General features: G+C 38.2%; 1 protein-coding gene across 1 annotated transcript; it reads left to right on the forward strand.

Annotated features, from left to right (window-relative positions):
* Positions 1 to 17,547: 17,547 nt before the first annotated feature.
* LOC133533448 (uncharacterized) lies at positions 17,548 to 19,059 on the forward strand. Its single transcript, XM_061872431.1, has one exon. The coding sequence runs from the start codon at positions 17,548 to 17,550 to the stop codon at positions 19,057 to 19,059; it is 1,512 nt and encodes a 503-aa protein (XP_061728415.1).
* Positions 19,060 to 19,233: the final 174 nt, after the last annotated feature.

Here is a 19,233-nt window from a genome sequence, read left to right on the forward strand (position 1 = left end):
TAACAAGCTTTTATTCTCGTAACAAGTATTTATTTTCTACCCGTCAATAAGTAAGTTATCTAAATTTGTAGTGTTGTAAAACAACTGCCTGTATGTTAAATTACGTCATTTTTGCGTCAACGGCATGAAAAGCCTTTAGGCGGGGCAAGACGGGTTCGTATTAAACCAGTTGAGTTTTAGGCCAAAATCTGAGTAAGTATGACTCTAATGTTGCCAGTTTCTATTTAATTCTGATTCTGAGTAAGTTCGATAATGTATAGAGCATTTTATTAGTTATCCAAGTTCCTAAGATGTCAGGTTATTAAGATCTCAAATTCCTAGCTCTTCAGATTCTCATAATGCCGGATTCTGAGTAGGTCAGAAAATCACATAACCATTGTGACATTGTCATTAAGAACTATCTATTAATTACTTTATCATATTTAATCTTAAAGTGGCCAGTATCTCAGATATCTGCTGATTGTACCTGGCCTTTTCGAAATTAAATATACATAAAATCTGTCCTAATAAGAAAGCGTTATTTCCAGAATTCATCATTAAAAGAATCTGCTTAATATTTTAATCGAATCGTTGCTAATCCGATCCCAACTTATTACCAATCAGACGTATTACTGTCATGTCACGGGACCATATACGAATCTGACCTACTCAGAAATTGTTTTAAAAAGAAAGTGACTTCTATATCATAAGTCGTATGTCGATATTGTTTTGTTCAGAAAGATACCTATGGCGAATCTGGCCTCTACAGAGTCGGGCTTACTCAGATTCGGGCCCAAAAACGAAACTGTCTCAATACGAATCTGCCCTGGCCCGCCTAAAGGAACTTATAGAATATATCCTACAGAGTGCGTGCGATAAGAGGAGAGTCGTTACATTCCACGACTCTTTTTCCGGACACTCTAGATTCAAATCTTTTAGTTAGAATCAGGCTACACCGTGCACCATGTTTGATAATGATAGCACAGAGTGTGCAAATGTTAGTTTAAACGTCATAATTTCATAGAAGTTTGACATTTATATGATAACACTTCCACACTCTGTGCTATCAAACAGAGTGCAGCTTAGCCTGACTAGTATATTAAACAGAGAATCTTCATAGACTAGATCTTAAAGACTTGCAAACTGCTTCAAAATCATCATATCATACATAAATTCCTTTTAAACTGCTTTACGTCGGTAAACGTGCGCATTGTGGACGATTGCAAAAAACATTAGAATGCTAACGACCTTTGGATGACGTTGTCTACAATTTTCGCAATATGCTTACTATTTCATACGCGTAACGTATGAAGTATGTTGTACGAAAACGTGTGAAGAATTTTGCCATACGTTTGTCACGTTTTTTACATAGGAAGCTTCTGCTCTGCCGGCCACCGCCAAATTTCATCTATGTCGTACATAGAGATGCCACGAATTTTCGGCAACTATTCGGTATTCTGCCTTTTCGACCATTTTGATGAATATTCGGTATTCGGCCGAATATTCCATACTATTCGGTCGAATACCCAATACTATCTACTTATTAAGAAAAATGACTTAGTTAAATTAAAGTGCATCGCAAACCATTACGTTGAATATGTATTCTTTAAAAATTGTTACAAATTAAGATTTATGTGAGAATTTGTAATTTTTTTTATAAATGTGACTCAAAATTAGTACACATTATTTGAAACCACACATACCGAATATTTGAAAGAGCGTCGCCTAGAGAAGAGAACAAAAGTTCTAACTATATGTATGATCTCTTCCTTTGGCCATCGGCCGTATGAAGTATGAAGTCCAAGCTAACTGTTCACTGACTTTGCAACCCATAGAGTGTAACAGTGCCACTACAAACGTATACCTTTGATTATACTCGTTAAGTTTATAGAGGCGCCTCCTTACTTTGTCGCTAGGAAATGGGTGCAAAGCTAGTTTAAACAGACCATAAGTAATAATCATTATCATCATATCAGCCCTTTATGGCCCATTGCTGAGCATAGGCCTTTCTTCTAGTACGCCACTTATCCCGGTCCTGCGCTAATCTCATCCAGAAGTGACCCGCAATCTCCGAGTGTCGTCCACCCAACGGGCTAGCGGACGCCCGGGCTTCTTTCATCCGCGGGAAATTCTTTCATAAGCATGAGTAGTAACTGTTGTTAGAAGGTATGTTATGTACAGTGTTAACACAGTATGACGAGGAAAGATAAAACATTATCTGTGTATATTTTTGATACCAATTGATAATAAAAAAATTAATTAATTTTACTCCCAGAAGCACTAGGTAGGTAGGTAAACCTCAGACAGTGGAGTCTTAATAATAGGGTCCCGTTTTTACCCTTTGGGTACGGAACCCTAAAAAGACGACGAGCGAGATCATAACATGCCTTCTAAACGTGATAGTATATCAACCTAATCGGTAAAATATAATAATACGAAAACATTTTATATAAGTAAGACCAATTAAAAAAGGTCTCTTTGCAAGTAAATTTCAATTAAAAATTACTAATTACTTTTAGTTTTCGACAAGACTAACACGAGGCAAAATTAACAAATGTAGCGTTAGAGTTATCTAACGCTACATTTTTAAACATATTCGGTCATAAATCATATTGTACATTACAGGTTAGAATAGCATTCAAATATCTGCATTAATCCTTATTTGGCAATATTCAACACTACACTATTTGCTTTACACACCACCGTAAACAACACAATATCAATAACGGACGTACTGACAACACTATTGTAACTTAATCATTAATACTGACGTATTGACGTATTGACAGTATTGTTGCGCGCGCGCCGGCGGTCGGGGGCGGACTGAAGCCTGACGCATCGTTTCCGTCATACGCGAGATAATTGTGCGCGGGTTGGGGATCCCGAGGCGAATTAGAAAACGGTTAAGTTAGCCAGTGAGAATTTTAGATATAGCGTTTGACAATAAACATTTTTTGTAGTAAACATTGTTTGGTTTATCTTATAATATTAATATTTTTTGTAGATAACAATATACATAATGGATAGATACAGATGATTACTATAACTAGCTTATATCTAAAATAGGCCCTTGAGGCATTGTACCAAGGATGCTGGCGGCATTTCCTCGTTGTATCGCAATACTGATACGTTGTGCGAGGAAGCCGCCAGCTCTTCGGTCACCAGTTACGCTGGGACCCCATGGACCTAGAGTTTAACGCCAAATGGTACAAAATGGTACTCTCTACCGAGGCTCTTATATTTATTACGTTTCAAAATTTCAGCGCTTTCCGCCGCTGCGCTTTTTGTAGTATTCGTATTTAATTTTACTTTAAGTATTTTATGAAATACATAGGTATAACGCCATTTTAATGATTAAATAGATTCGATAGCTATGTAAATAAAGGATTATTTATGTATTTAAAATTAATTGCACAGTAAAAATTGTACTAAAGGCGAACTTAATGCCAGAAGGCATTCTCTACCAGTTAAGCCTCGGGCCAAACAGAGAAAAAGCAGTAGGTGCTTGAAAAATTTACAAATTACGAAAAAAATAATATTAAATATAATTGAATATTATCTAATAAATCATTTTTTTGCTGCCGCTTGCTCTTATTGCGTGATATGGACCAGCCAGACAGCCAAGTCCGAGATAATCAATAAGACATATATTTGACCCAGAGAGAGCCAAAAGCAAAAAAATCTTATCCAGCTGTTCTTCTGTACCTACAGGTCACATTTCTCAACTGAGTCTCGTGAAATTTGGTAAACAGGGTCGACAATCCAAATATTCTTTATTGCTCACCAATATGAAAGAACATAATGACATACAAATTAAACATACAACTTAGACTATGGTAGACAACGGCCGGTCTTATCGCTAAAGAGCGATCTCTTCCAGACAACCTTAGGGTAGGTAGTGGAGACAAGGTAAGAAAAAACAAGTAGTGTGAGTAACATTACGGAAGTGATAAATAATAATCTTTTACTTAAGTTTTAAAAATAGGAAGTGACAATTAGATATATAGAATTTTTTGGTCTGTTCCCTTTCGGATTTTTTTTTTAAATAGTGGAGCCATGGGGGTTCGCGAGCTCTACAGAATACAGAGCCACTAGTTTAAAATAAGTTTGGTTTGTAACTACAGAACCCTAAGTTAAATGCCGACTCACCGTAGTCCGTCGTAACAGCGTTCCGCGTGAAATGCGCGAAAACGGTAATGAGCGGACCGGAATGCTGCGCGCGCGCCACTGAGTACAACAAACCATTCAGTAGAATTTCCTTTATCAGTTGTGTCCACTGGCGAACTAGACTGTGGCAAAGGGGGAAAATCCCACGGGCCCCTGGTCCAAGAGGGGATCCAATTTGACCCAGTCAGATGATAGTTGGTACAATTATGTCAATCATTGTGTTACTAGATGTAGATACTTTTATTTTACTTGTATTGCATTGCTTTTTAGGGTTCCGTAGCCAAATGGCAAAAAACGGAACCCTTATAGATTCGTCATGTCCGTCTGTCTGTCCGGTTATTTATATGTCAAACAATTAGAGTATGGCATGTGGTAGATACTACGGGAACTGTTTGAACCCAGGTATGTCCTTAAACTTCGTCCAAAAGAGAGGTATGGGCTCTATAAATGTCATCTCACTTTGTGTGGTAGGGCACAGCACAGCGGATGTCATTCCAGATCTAGAGCAGAGCCCAACTGGGGAAGTACCTCCAGTCCTCCACCTTACAGAAAACCGCAGCCAAATAACGCTAGACCCTACTCATAGTGTTGTGTTCCTGCCGGTAAGGTTGCCAGAGCTCTACGAGGGTACAGTGTTAGGGTCGGCAATCCTCAGGAGTTGCAGGCGTACATAGGCTACGGAGACTGCTTACCATCAGGCGGGCCGTATGCTTGTTTGCCACCGGTAGAGGTAAATTGGTTGGCAGGATATACTTTTGGCACTTAGTTCTATCCGCTACTGAGGCCATTGTATTTCTTCCTTTTGCAGCTAGGTGTAAAATCATGCTCATGGGAGCCTGGGGTCCGCTTGACAACTAATCCCAAGATTTGGCGTAGGCACTAGTTTTTACGAAAGCGACTGCCATCTGACCTTCCAACCCAGAGGGGTAAACTAGGCCTTGTTGGGATTAGTCCGGTTTCCTCACGATGTTTTCCTTCACCGAAAAGCGACTGGTAAATATCAAATGATATTTCGTACGTAAGTTCCGAAAAACTCATTGGTACGAGCCAGGGTTTGAACCCGCGACCCCCGGATTGCAAGTCGCACGCTCTTACCGCTAGGCCACCAGCGCTTTTTTAATAATTTAGATTTAATATAGTGAATAATGTTAATTTAATTTATCCATATTTTTAATTTAATTTAATTCATATATTTTTTTTTTTGTAATTTATATGTAAATATTTTGATTGTTTGTTGTATTACCTATGGATATTGTCCGAAATAAATGCTTTTTATTTATTTATTTATTTATTTATTTTTTAAATGTGTTTGGTGTAAGTGTACCTAAGGGTAATAACGAAAGTGCCTGGGTTCGTATTCGAACGCCAACTGAATCATTTCTCTGTTTTCACTCCTGCGCCACTTTCCGGACGCGTTGCATTCGCTTGCGCGCGCAGCGTCTCGCGCCCTCAACTGATCAGTTTACAGCCAGCTTGCCTTGTTTCTGACCACTCTGTCACGCTGTCTGCTGTATCTATGTCTTCTATCAAATTAATAAAAAAGGTCGAGTGCTATTGTATGTCTTTCTAGCTGTGGAATATATTTTACATGAGAAAAATTAATGACAAAATATCATCTCATACAAAAAGCTCCTTTTTGGGGACAAAAAAAAACAAGACAACGAAAAGGGTTTTGACCCAGTTGACCCATGTAAAATAAACTTTTGCGCAGGAGGGTCAACTGTATCTACGACATACACTATCAGTAACATATTTTCTGTAACATGATGATGATGCATCATAATAAATGGTCCCCATACATTTTAGCAACTGTCATGCATTCAATGTTTTGACATTTATTTCTCAGTGCTAAAAAAATTAAAATACGAATTGTTTTTTATGTATTGTTACCGACCGAATAGTGGAAATAAAATAATAAAAAATAATAATAATATAATAAATAAATAAATATTATAGGACATTATTACACAAATTGACTAAGTCCCACAGTAAGCTCAATAAGGCTTGTGTTGAGGGTACTTAGACAACGATATTTTATTACAATTTTATGACTAACTTGGTAATAAGCTCGGGGGGCTAGCCAAGGTGACAACTGCATCGACAAACGCTAAACGAAAAGAAAAGTCACGTCACTATTTCCATACGTTATTGAAGTTTTCCGTCGGCGACTATAGGGACCGTGCGCGTTGGACGGTCTGTCATCTTGTGGCCTGAATCGGAACCATAAACATCACATTTACGCCTCGCGCCAAAAATCTGACGGCTCCTGTGCTGCCTCCTACAGTTCATGCACGCTCCCTATATCAACGTATGTCGTCTTGACTAGACCCCAGCCCCCAGGTAGCTACCTCTTGCTAGCGACAGGAATGATCGCAATCCATTGGCAGGCGGCGCACGCGCAAAAACGGCGTTTAGTATTACATGTGCCCGGCGCTGGGAAAGTTTATATTGCTTTATAATGCATTTGACTACCCTATGAAACACAAGCCCATGGTTTTTCTTATAAAACAAGTGGCTATGTGAGCTGTAAACTTTGCAAACAGTGCCTCTAGTGTAAATTTTGTCGATAGCGAAACGTGACGTACGCGTTTGCGTTAAGTCTCATTTTGTATGGGTTTTTGAACAGCGCGCCAAGCGGGACGTTTTGGAAAGTCAAAAATCTCATACAAAATGACACTTAACGCAAACGCGTACGTAACGTTTCGCTGTCGAAAATATTTACACTAGGGGTACTGAAGGCTAGAAAAAACTGAAGGCAAAACAAATCAAGGTATATTATTATCGAACCAGCTCACGAAATTTCACGAGAATCGGTTGAGAAATGCGACCTGCAGAAAACATCCGTCCTTATGAAAACATTTTCGTAAAAACTAAAACAGATACCTTCGCTCGACTCGGTCAATAATGATAATTGATCTACATTTGAGTCTACCAGCGTTTCGTAAGGGGTAACCACATGGGAAGATGGGGTTTTTCAGGCAACATTAATAATAATTCAAACGCATAATGGAAATAATCTTCTGTTCCGACGTTCGTACCTAGACAGTTTCTGAACGAATTTTCCTTTTAATTAAGATCGAGCGTGGCGAATACCAATAGGTACGATGTTGATGATTTTAGTTTTTTTTTTCTAAACTGCTATTAAATTTCTTTTTGTTCCTCACGTTATCCCGGCATCTTTGCCACGGCTCATGGGAGCCTGGGGTCCGCTTGACAACTAATCCCCAGAATTGGCGTAGGCACTAGTTTTTACGAAAACGACTGCCATCTGACTTTCCAACCCAGAGGATAAACTAGGCCTTATTGCCTATAGGCTTTATTCCTTCACCGAAAAGCGACTGGTAAATATCAAATGATATTTCGTACATTAGTTCCTAAAAACTCATTAGTACGAACCGGGGTTTGAACCCGCGACCTCCGGATTGAAAGTCGCACGCTCTTACCGCTAGGCCACCAGCGCTTCAAACTGCTATTAAAATTGCATGCCTAAAATATAACAACCTTTGTTGCTTATCTTTTGGTCCCAAATCTAGAAAAATCGACTCAGAAAGCCACAGTATAAATAATACAATACAATACAATACAAATATACTTTATTGCACACCTCAATACAGAAACAGTACAAATAATACAACACATAAAGAAGAGGTAAACAACAGGCAAATAAGTGTGAACAAAGTTTTGTACGGAACACTAAAAATAGGTCAATTTTAATTACGATATTTGTAATTCTCCATCTTAATTGTATTACTCTTCATTTTAAATTTTGACCATAATTAAGGCAAGATTTCAAATTATTTTCCAGTAATTGTAATTAACTCGCTATTTTAAGCAACAGGAAATTAACGTGGTTAATATAAAACGGATATTTACCTTAAGGACAATAAAACTGCGCTAATAGTAAGTATTATTTATAGAAATGAGCAAATACAACACGCCTTCCTTATCTGAACCAACGTGGCTGGCTGCTGTCGGGAGACACGTATTTCTCGTACTAATATTAATTAACGGTTATTAATATTATATTATTTGCCTAACGGTAAGAGCGTGCGACTTGCAATCCGGGGGTCGCGGGTTGAAACCCCGGCTCGTACCAATGAGTTTTTCAGAGCTTATGTACGAAATATCATTTCATATTTACCAGTCACTTTTCGGTGAAGGAAAACATCGCGAGGAAACCGGACTAATCCCAATAAGGCCTAGATTACCATCTGGGTTGGAAGGTCGAATGGCAGTGGCTTTAGTAAAAACTAGTGCCTACGCCAATTCTTGGGATTAGTTGCCAAGCGGACACCAGGTACTCATGAGCCGGAGCAAAAATGCCGGGACAACGCGAGGAAGATGATGGTTGACATAATTTCTAAATTAGTTAAGTAAATGATCATTATAGGTATAGTAATTTTTATATTACATATTTGGAGAAGCACGCAGGGAAATTGTTAGAACGAGTAGCTAAGTTGTTCTCGGCAAGTTCAGACTTCAGAGCCACATTATGCAAAAAAATTATGTAATCCCGAAAACTCCACGAAACCCCACAGCTGTAAGTACAGTCAAGTGTAAAAATATGAGTGTACACATCTTACTCAAAAATAAGTCCCATAGCATCTTATTCCAGTGTAATAAGAGCGTAGTACCATATTTATGAGACGATTTATTCGATACTTATTTTTGCACTTGATTGTACATTCGCGGACTTTAATAGTTGAGCCACGTAGGGTTCACTTTACATTGGACATTTACCGTTATATAGTGTTAACAAACAAACTAGCTTGAACTCTGAATATATAATAATTTACGCCGTTTGTGGCAGATCATAAATGTATATAATACCTTGCGCTAAGTTTAATCCAGACTTCAGAAAAAGCGCTGATAGGAACTCGAATCTTTTGAGTCTTTTGGAAAACTCATATTTGTTTCCCGAGTCTGTTAAGTCCCAAGCCGCAACTTAAAAGCATTCGAACCTTCGGACTAAGACTTCGTCAATAACATTTGTAGGTATATATCTAAATGAGCAAAGAAAATAGGAATTATTGAATGACGTGTACTTAAACCATGAATTTCATGTAAAAACAATGCGTCTTTGCAAAAGACTTAGATCTCGATAAGAACTCAAGTTTCAACTTAATGGACTATTAGAGTCTGATATAGACAAAGTACACGACCAAAAATAAGTTTTGGAGCGTTAACAACCACAATGAAGTAAAAATTTAAAAAGCGGGTATTTAATTCACTTATGCATTCAGTGTTTAAAGTTTATTCTTCAAATGTAACCTTAAAAATAAACCAAATAGAAGAATTTGATACCATAAAGCAATCTCTAGTAGCTGCTTTTCTCCAAAGATCATCCAAATGTGAAAACGCTTCAATACAAGGTTCAGAAGTATACGGAACCCTCGCAGCTGTATAACAAGTAGCTAAGTTATTGTCGGCAAGTTCAGAGCCACATGTGCGACAAGGGGCCCACGTGCGGAGCACCCGGCCGCTAAATATAGACAAGATTTGTTCAACATTCTCACCATTTCCTCTGCTACATTTGCACCCCTCGCGAACCAGTGACCGATTGGAAATCTTATTGCAAAGAGAAGCTCTGTCAATGATCAATTTAGTACATCACTATACTAAATTTTAAAAAAATGCGATTCGGGTCTATCCGTCGGTGGCGTCGAATTAAGTTATTAGACAATGGCAGATACTTTTGACTACTAAACTAGAAAAGAAAAGTCCAATAAATGGATAATATCCATCCATAAATGGACAAACTGCGTATTGACGAATCGCTGTTATTTTTTTTAGCATTCAATTGAAGATTTGAAGAATTTGGACATTTTTTTATCTCTTTGATAAGCACTTTGAACGTGTCTTTTCTTGAAAAACACTTTTGAAAAATAAGTCACGGCAAAATATGTAACAATTATAAAACATATTCGATTATTTACAAATTATTATTATTTAATCCATATAATATCCATCCACATAATGTCCATATATGTAGTTACAATAACAATATACATAATGGATATATACAGATGATTACTATAACTAGCTTATATCTAAAATAGGACCTTGAGGCATTGTACCAAGGATGCTGGCGGCATTTCCTCGTTGTATCGCAATACTGATACGTTGTGCGAGGAAGCCGCCAGCTTTTCGGTCACCAGTTACGTCAACCAGACGTTTCGCGATTTCTCCAAAAAACTTGTGCGCGCTGGGACCCCATGGACCTAGATTTTCAACGCCAAATGGTACAAAATGGTACTCTCTACCGAGGCTCTTATATTTGTTATGTTATATGTAGTTTATATTATGTACCGAAGTGGGACTGACAATCTTCATATACACAAGACGCCACTTGGAGACATATGCAAAACACCCGGACGCTATTCTAAATATATATACAAGATTTGTTAACATTCGCGCTATTCCCGAACTTTGCGTACCTCTCTTAAAAAAATAGAGTTTCACCATACTCCACACTTAACTGATCAAGCGGTAAGGTGACCTTATTTATTTAAACGTTTTTGTTAAATAATGACCAAATTTACTTGAAAGGTCTTTCAACCCACGTTCTATTCGCTAAATAACATAGAAGACGGTGTTGTTATGAGGCCCACAATTTTATTGGAATATAGTCATAAAACGTTCTCCGAGGCATGTGTTACTGCGTAGTCGTCAACTTCGCTATTTGACAATAGCTCGCGAATCTCGCGATGTCTGCTCGTACGGTCAACCAATTTGATTCCTAGGCCACTATAGAACCATGTCATAATGACTTCTACGACAGTGCTTATTGAGTGATGCATGTCATGTATAGAGTAGTTAAAGCGACAAGGTTCTATAGTGGCCTAGGATTCAAATTGGTTGACCGTACAAAGGTGTGACTGTATGAATAATTACCAATTTAATTTAGTTTTATGAGTTAAAGTTACGTGTCTTTTTTGTGGACGTCGCAACATACTTTAAATCCTAATTAAATTAAAGTCCCACTTCTTGAAAGTTATACGAAATTAAAGACTTAGAAAAAATTATCCAAATCGTTAATTTCTGTAATGTGTTTTTGGCCCATGTGCTTGACTTCTTTATAAACCTTAAAAACAGAAGCACTAAAAAACCCGGTCGAAATTGTAATAGGGACAGATAAGACAAAGTAACTAATGTTTGTTCGTCTAGCCGCCCATTTTAATTTGAATCTTTTTTAGATTGACAAATGAAAATTGCATTTCTCTTGGTTTTGATGTCTGGACGGCTCGCGGCTTACAGTTATTGATATCTGTATGAAATGACTTTAGGACTATACAAGTATACATATATCAACTTTGCGTAATGACCTTTACACCTCAATAAGGAATACCGTCGAGAAAAACCCTCAATCGCCTCTTTTACTTGTATCGTTGTCTCAATCGCCGCCGACACGGCCGTCTAGACAGGCTGATCCGACGAACCGTGACCGATTTCATTTCGAACTTCGAACCGAGGCACGAACCAATCCATTGTAGTCTGCAATGGGGGGCCTGTTCAACATTAGGCCGCTATTCGTTGTAGTTTCGTGAAGTTTAAGGTCGTTTCGTGTAGCTAATTTATTTAGTTATTAAATACTTACGCTATGAAATGTCCATTAGGTATAAAGACTGTAAATCGCTCAGCATCTAGCCCGTGATTGTACAGTCACGTCTGAAAATATCGGTACGATAAAAGTGCCAAAAATATGTATACACTACCTTAATGTATGGGCAATAAAGTCGTGTATACATATTTTTGGCACTTTTTTCGTACCGATATTTTCAGACATGACCGTACCGAGACAACAGCCCGAGCTACGCTTCTGAATATCATCATGTACTCGTATCATTCAAATCAACTATAATATTATATAAGTGAAAGATTGGATGTTTATTCCTCCAGACTCCGTCACAAAACTATGGAAGGTAGAGTTAAGGGATAGAATCTCCATATACCAAAAAGTGTCCGACAAAAAACTATAAATAGGTGGCGCTACAATACCTAGAATACGTGAGAAAAAAATGTATTCATAGACAGCGCACATCACTCCGTCAATAACGTCTAGGTTCTTAGCTACTCTAGCGCTACTCTGGAGAAATTTGAAACTATTATTTATAGCTGACAGCTGGACACTTTTGCAGCAGTTCTGCCTATGGAGATTCTGTTCCATGCCTCTACCTTCCATAGTAAAAAAGGCTGAGCGGACACAACTAGATAATAAAAAGATGAATTATAACCTGTAAAATACGTAGGATACTTTTATTCCCTAAGAGGAATGGTTGGCAATACTAACGGTATGAAATGTCCAATGTAAACAGCACAACAATTTAAAGTCCATGACTGTACAATGGGGGTTGTAATTCAGTAAGAGACAACAAAAGGGGCAGGGTTCGAGGCAGTTTAACGACATGTGACTTTGGTATACTTATTACCATTGGTCCCCGCCCCGCCTTATTTATAGCGGGGGCCTTGTCTTCTCTTCTTCCGGCCTCCCATTTCTATCTTAGGTCGGCTCTCCTAATCCTCCTTCTCCAGAGATATCGTTTCTGGGTCGTCGCTGGGTCTAAATAGTTATTGGCGAGGTCCTTCTAATAACTGACATCCATGTAGTAAGGAGTCTGCCATGAGGATTTAGTCCCGATATGAGGTTTCCGAGTTGAATCCAGCGCTTTATGTATAAAGGAGGAACAGAGTTGAGAATTAGGTCAATAGATAGGTAATTTTATGTATTTCATTTCGTTCTATAGGCGCCAAGCGGAATTCCATTGCAGGACTGAGATATTTGTATTTTAGTCAACATGTCATCATCCTTATTACCTAGGCAATAGAGTCAAAATAAAGTAGATACACAGAAATACCTATCTAATGACCTAACTCGTATTTCTGTTGGTTTTTGGTCCCGGCTCCATACAAATGGTCCTTTGAATAGACTGTACTCAATAGAGGGTACTGGAGCAGTGCATAATTGACATAATTGTATTAATTGTCACCTGCAAGGCCGCGAGGTCAACGGTCGGTCGTGCGCCGGCGCCGGTGTGAGCTAACCAACCGACGCTGATCAACTTACGTAGTCGTGATTTGACGACACGGTCTAACTAGATCGTATACAATACTTTAAACAAAGTATAGCGCACATTGTTCTATTGCTAGTCGCTTAGAAGGCGAAAGTTTGACCCACAGGACTAGAATGTACAGCCCCCTGCATAGAAATTTGTATGGGAAAGACGTTAGGCTAATAGTATTGCTGACTGAAAATTGCTTGTTATATAAATCAAAGGCGCGACGAAAATCGGAATGATGTCAAATGTCATTGGAAGTAATGAATTCAGCATGTACTTGTGTAAGTTATTTGCTTTTATAACAGTATATTCCAAGATAGGTAGGACCGTGCCTCCTCAACTCAAGATTTATTAGTAATTTTGTCATTTATAACTTGCATTATATAACTGAAGTGTCTGAAGTAAACCTAAAGCTCTTGAGCCTCTTTTCATCGCTATTTAGAGCTTCGAGATATGACTCTCTATCACTCTCTTACTGGCGAAAACTAAACAGCAATTGAAAATATACACTGAGACACACGCTTTATTTCTGGTCCCCATTAAAGGGCCCACCTTGTATTTATATTTGCTTAGAAATTAGGAATTTAGGAGACGCTCTCCTAATGTTCGTTTCTTAGGAAATCTCAGCATTTATTACCCATGACATCAGCTCCATATGTTGGCACAACCTTATTTCTTCAGCCCGAAATGTCAAATACAATCAAATTGGTACTTTATGCCAAACGCAATAGAGTACAAGGGTTTTTTCTAAGCGCAATTAGATCTTGTTTCAGTTTATCTGTGGTGACGCAACGGCTTTTTGTTTCCATTTTTGAATTGAAACGTTTTTTTTTTTTCATTAGGAATGTTAACAATGGTGTCGAGTTACTTTTTGTTCTGTTTATCTGTGGGCCCTTCTCATAATGAACGCATTTCAATAATGACTTTAGTCTTACACTAGCAGTTACGGGTTTGTTGTTTTGAGAGCTTTAATTTGATGCGTCTCTACTTATTGTTCGAAACCGTTACTTAATGCCAATTAAAGCGTAGGTATAGTAGAGTGTACACAGTGTTTTTGAAGTGAAAACTTCTTTAGCAGAGCTGTGCACTTTTTGTGATTGGGAAAAAATGTTAAACTCGCGTCAGGTGTCACGTGACCGTCAGATTGAAAATTCGTAAGACGGACACGTGACATCATCGTGACGTGCAAATTGAATGTCATCGAAGCCTGGTTACTTTTGAAAAATCGTATCTCATTCAAGTGTTGTCACACTTTATTTTCTTCATAATCAAAGTGCTGTCATAACGGTTAAAGACGTTTAATCTTTGTTAATTGTGTTGTATTGTATCTTTGTGTTGTTGGGTGTTCATGATTGTAGATACTCAAATTTTTCCTTACCAAAGAGTTAAATAACAGAAAAGAAGCGTGATTGTTTTACTTAATATGATGGTGAACGATTCATTAACATTTACTAATTGTGTAGGCAATAGTCCTGCTCACGTCTCATGAATTACTCTGTATATGTTAGATATTAACACTAAAATTTATTTACGTAGGTATAATAGAGAATTATCTCTTTTTATAAAACTGCTACTCAATTTCTCCAAAATATCAAAAATGCACAAATTAATATTCAAGCTTTCATTTCTGCCGGCACTCCCGGGGTGCAACTTGTTGTTTTTTTTTTTTTAATTTCCGTTAATTTCAATGGTGCATTCCTGAGCTTGTTAAAGTGTTTAGATTAATGTTAGTTTAGTAATAAGATTCTGTGCTAGATGTCACTGTACTGGCCACAAACTGGTGTGTACAACGTATATACTTGCCCTAATTGTTCGCTAGAGGTCGCTGTCCCCACGGCAAACTGGCTAACGACATGTTATTATAAAATATACAAACATTATTATATTTTTCTTGATGTCCTAATTCCCTGCTAGATGTCGTTGTACCGACTACAAACTAGCGAACGACATTCTGTTAGTAATTATATATAACAAGATTGTGTTTTTTTTATCATTGTCCTTTTTTTTGGCAAATAAAATTGTGTTGAAAAATTGCTTTTGCGTTTTCGTTGAATGTGAACAACACGGACGGAAGAGAAACATGGTCCTACGAATCGGACAGTAGTGGCGCTAGTGGCAGTAAATTAAAGTCAGTGCGTGGAGCCATTCATCGCTTCGTTCCCATAGTAGCAGTGGATCGCTGTTCAGAGGGATACGACGGAGACGAGAACGAGTGCAGTGAAGCAGTGTGCAGTGGCGCCATCTAGTGGTGTCCAGGCTGAGTCACAGGCGGTGCGGCAAGGGCGCATCCGTCAGGAGAGGTCAACGAGGAAGGAGCTCCTACGTCACAAAGTGTTGTTTATGTTCAGTTGAGTGATGCAAAGTGAAAACCGTGAGTACTCTAAGATTGTCATTTTATGCAAAATTGAGCCTTAATTCAGTGAAGATTAAAACTTAGAAGAAAAAGAAGAGAGTCGAGCTAATTTCAACTTTAACAACTAGTGAATTTGGGACTTTAACTATTTCCTGATAATTTAATTTGAACTTAGAAAATTTACTAACTTTAATTTAAGGACTTAGAATAGTTACAGTGAAAACGGAGGTACGGGGAATCCATGCCCGATTTTCTACAGAGTCCTAAACACTTGTAAAATTTTGAGAAGTTGAATTGGACTTAGAATTATTTGTGTTTTTTGTATAATTTTAAACACTTGTAAATTTTGCGGAGTTGAATTGTACTTAGAACTTTGTGTATTATTAGGTATATCAGTTGTGTTTTGTTCACAAGTTGCCTGATAATTGCTATTTTTAAAATTTTAAAGTTAAGTTAAAGTTTGTGTTCACTATGGAATCATTAATTTCTTATCAGGAGGAAATCTCAGAGCGTATTTCTAAGGCAAAGGTTAACTTTAGAAAGTCACCAAAAGAACGTATTACACAAATTTATGTAGAGGGAAGATTGGAACTGTTAGAACAATTGTGGTCAGAATTTAGAGTTGGGCATAAAGAACTATCGCATACAACAGACAAAACGTTGTTAAGATCTCAAGACTACATTAAAAAGGATGTTTATAATACAACGGAAGAAATTTATATGGAATATAAGTGCGATCTAAAAGCTCTTTTGGTTAAACTTCAGCCAGCGACCACAAGTAAATCAAATGATCTTAGTGTTTTGAATAGTGACCAAAGTCATATTCGCCTACCAAAGATTAGTATACCAAGCTTCTCAGGCAAGTACACCGAGTGGATAACATTTAGAGATCTATTTGTATCCTTAATTCACAACAATAGAGCACTAGATAACGTCCAAAAGCTGCATTATCTTAAGGGGTACTTGACTGGGGAGGCAGAACAAATAATTAGGTATACACCGGTGACAGAGGCAAATTACACGATGTGCTGGAAGCTATTGGAAGAGCGATATAGTAATAAAAAGTATCTTTCATATAACATTTTGAAACGTTTATTAAACCAACGTACCGCTAATTCGGAGTCGGCTACCCATTTAAAGGAAATTTTGGATACGTCTTCTGATTGCTTGAGCGCCTTAACTAATTTAGGGATTGATGTATCTACTTGGGATATTATTGTTATATATTTATTATCATCAAAATTGGACCCAGAATCTCGAAAGCAGTGGGAATTAAGTGTCACGTCGAATGTAACCCCAAATGATTTGCCCACATTCACACAATTCAAAGATTTTTTGACTAGTAGGTATCGAGCTTTAGAGTTTCTTGAACCTGGAAGTAAAGGGAAAAACATGTATGTTAGGCCGTCAACTTCGAATGCGACCAGTTCAAAAACGTTTTATGCTAATGATTCTGTAAACGTAGTGTGTGAATTTTGTAGTGACAATCATAAATTATGTTTCTGTAAAAAATTCGCTGCAGAAGATTATGAAAAAAGACACGAATTTGTAGCAAACAATCGTATATGTTATAATTGTTTAGGGGCCAATCATTCTGTACGGTTCTGCCAAAATACCATGAATTGTCGCATTTGTAACAAACGGCATCATTCACTCCTTCATCCGAAGGGGGGTTCAACCTCAACTGCTCATGTAAGGGACGTAGACCAAGCAGTTGCAGCGTCCTGTGAGGAAATTGTTGAGAAAAAGGCTGAGTCTGGTAGTGCATCTAACGATATTACGTCGCAATCACCACAAGTAACTCTATTCGCTAAAGGAAAGGTTAAGCGCCAAGTTCTCTTAGCTACGGCTTTGGTGAAAGCAGAGTCTAAGACAGGTCAATTTCAAATTTATAGAGCTTTCATAGATCAAGGGTCTGAATCCTCATTTATCACAGAGGCTACAGTACAAGGGTTAGGTCTAAAAAAGATTCCCATCAAGTCCACAATAACGATGCTAGAAGAAGCGTCGGTAACGACAAGTTACATGGTATTACTGAAACTCAAATCGTTGATAAATCCGGATTTCAATGTACAGTTAAAGGCATACGTGTTACCAAAAATCACAACGAATCTCCCTGCACGCAAGGTGGACGCGTCGGAATGGCCACATTTAGAGAATTTGGTTCTGGCTGACCCCGGTTACGGCACACCAAGTAAAGTTGATATTTTATTGGGAGCAGCGGTATATGCCCAGATACTGCAGGAGGGTGTAAAGAAGGGTCCTATTGGAACTCCAATAGCACAGTGTACTAGTTTAGGATGGATTTTGTCTGGAGGCTCAGCAGATCATAACGAAAGGAAAATTGTATTACATGCACAAGTGGATACGGACAACGAAATAATAAAACAGTTTTGGGAGATGGAATCAGAACCTTTATTAACCTCAAAAAAGATGTTGACGACCGAAGAGCAGCGATGTGAAGACATCTTTTCAGCAACGACTACACGGGACAACCTTGGCAGATATGTGGTTAAATTACCATTTCGTGATGAGAATCCAGCCTGTAAAGAAGGAAATTCAAGAGAAATTGCTATTAAGAGGTTAAAGTCACTGGAAAGGAAATTTGCTAAAGACAATAATTTAAAAGAGAAGTATACAGCAGTTGTGAAAGAATACTTACAGTTGGACCACATGATGTTAGTTCCTGCGGCTAGAGAAAGTGAAAAACAGTGCGTGTATTTACCCCACCACGCTGTCATCAGGGAGGACAAGTCAACTAGCAAGGTCCGGGTGGTCTTCGACGCGTCCTGCAAAAATGAGAAAGGTATATCCTTAAACGATAGTTTAATGATTGGACCTACGCTACAGCCGGAGTTGCGTCATCTCATTATGCAATGGAGAATACATCCCGTATGTCTGATTGCAGACATCGTGAAGATGTATCGCATGGTAAGAGTGACTGATCAGGACGCTGACTATCAACGCATTGTATGGAGAGATAATCAAACCGAAGAAATACAAGATTATAAGTTGCTAACAGTTACGTTTGGAACAGCGTCAGCACCATATCTTGCCGTTAAAGCACTTAATCAGGTCGCCATTGACCATGCGAGCGAGCATCCAATGGCAGCAAAGAGAGTTGCTGATAGTTTTTATATGGATGACTTAATGACAGGATGTGAAACCATAGAAGAGGGTATAGAACTTTATAAAGAAATGAAGGCTCTACTTAAGAAAGGAGGTTTTATTTTGCAAAAGTGGGCAAGTAATAAGGAAGATGTACAGAGAACTATAGATTTATATGAGAAGGGAGAAAGAGTGCTGGAAAGGGAAGAAAAGAATCTGGAATTAAAACAAGGTAATATAGTAAAGATTTTAGGACTTACCTGGAATAAAACGAAGGATGAGTTTCAGTACTCAGTCACGCTGCCTCCTGTATCTGCTCCTGTAACAAAAGGAAGATTGTATCAGACGTCGCACGACTTTTCGATCCTTTGGGTTGGATCGCCCCATGTGTTATAAAAGCAAAAATATTTATACAGCGGTTATGGTTAGCTGGTACAGGATGGGACGAAGAACCAACAAGAGAAATATTACATGATTGGTATACTTACCGGGAGGAATTGAGTCAACTGTCCGGCTTTATCATTCCGCGATGGCTTAACACGCAAGCAGATGATGCCCGAGTGGAGTTGC

This window comes from Cydia pomonella, unplaced genomic scaffold, assembly GCF_033807575.1.
Source record: "Cydia pomonella isolate Wapato2018A unplaced genomic scaffold, ilCydPomo1 PGA_scaffold_166, whole genome shotgun sequence".
Taxonomy (NCBI): domain Eukaryota; kingdom Metazoa; phylum Arthropoda; class Insecta; order Lepidoptera; family Tortricidae; genus Cydia; species Cydia pomonella.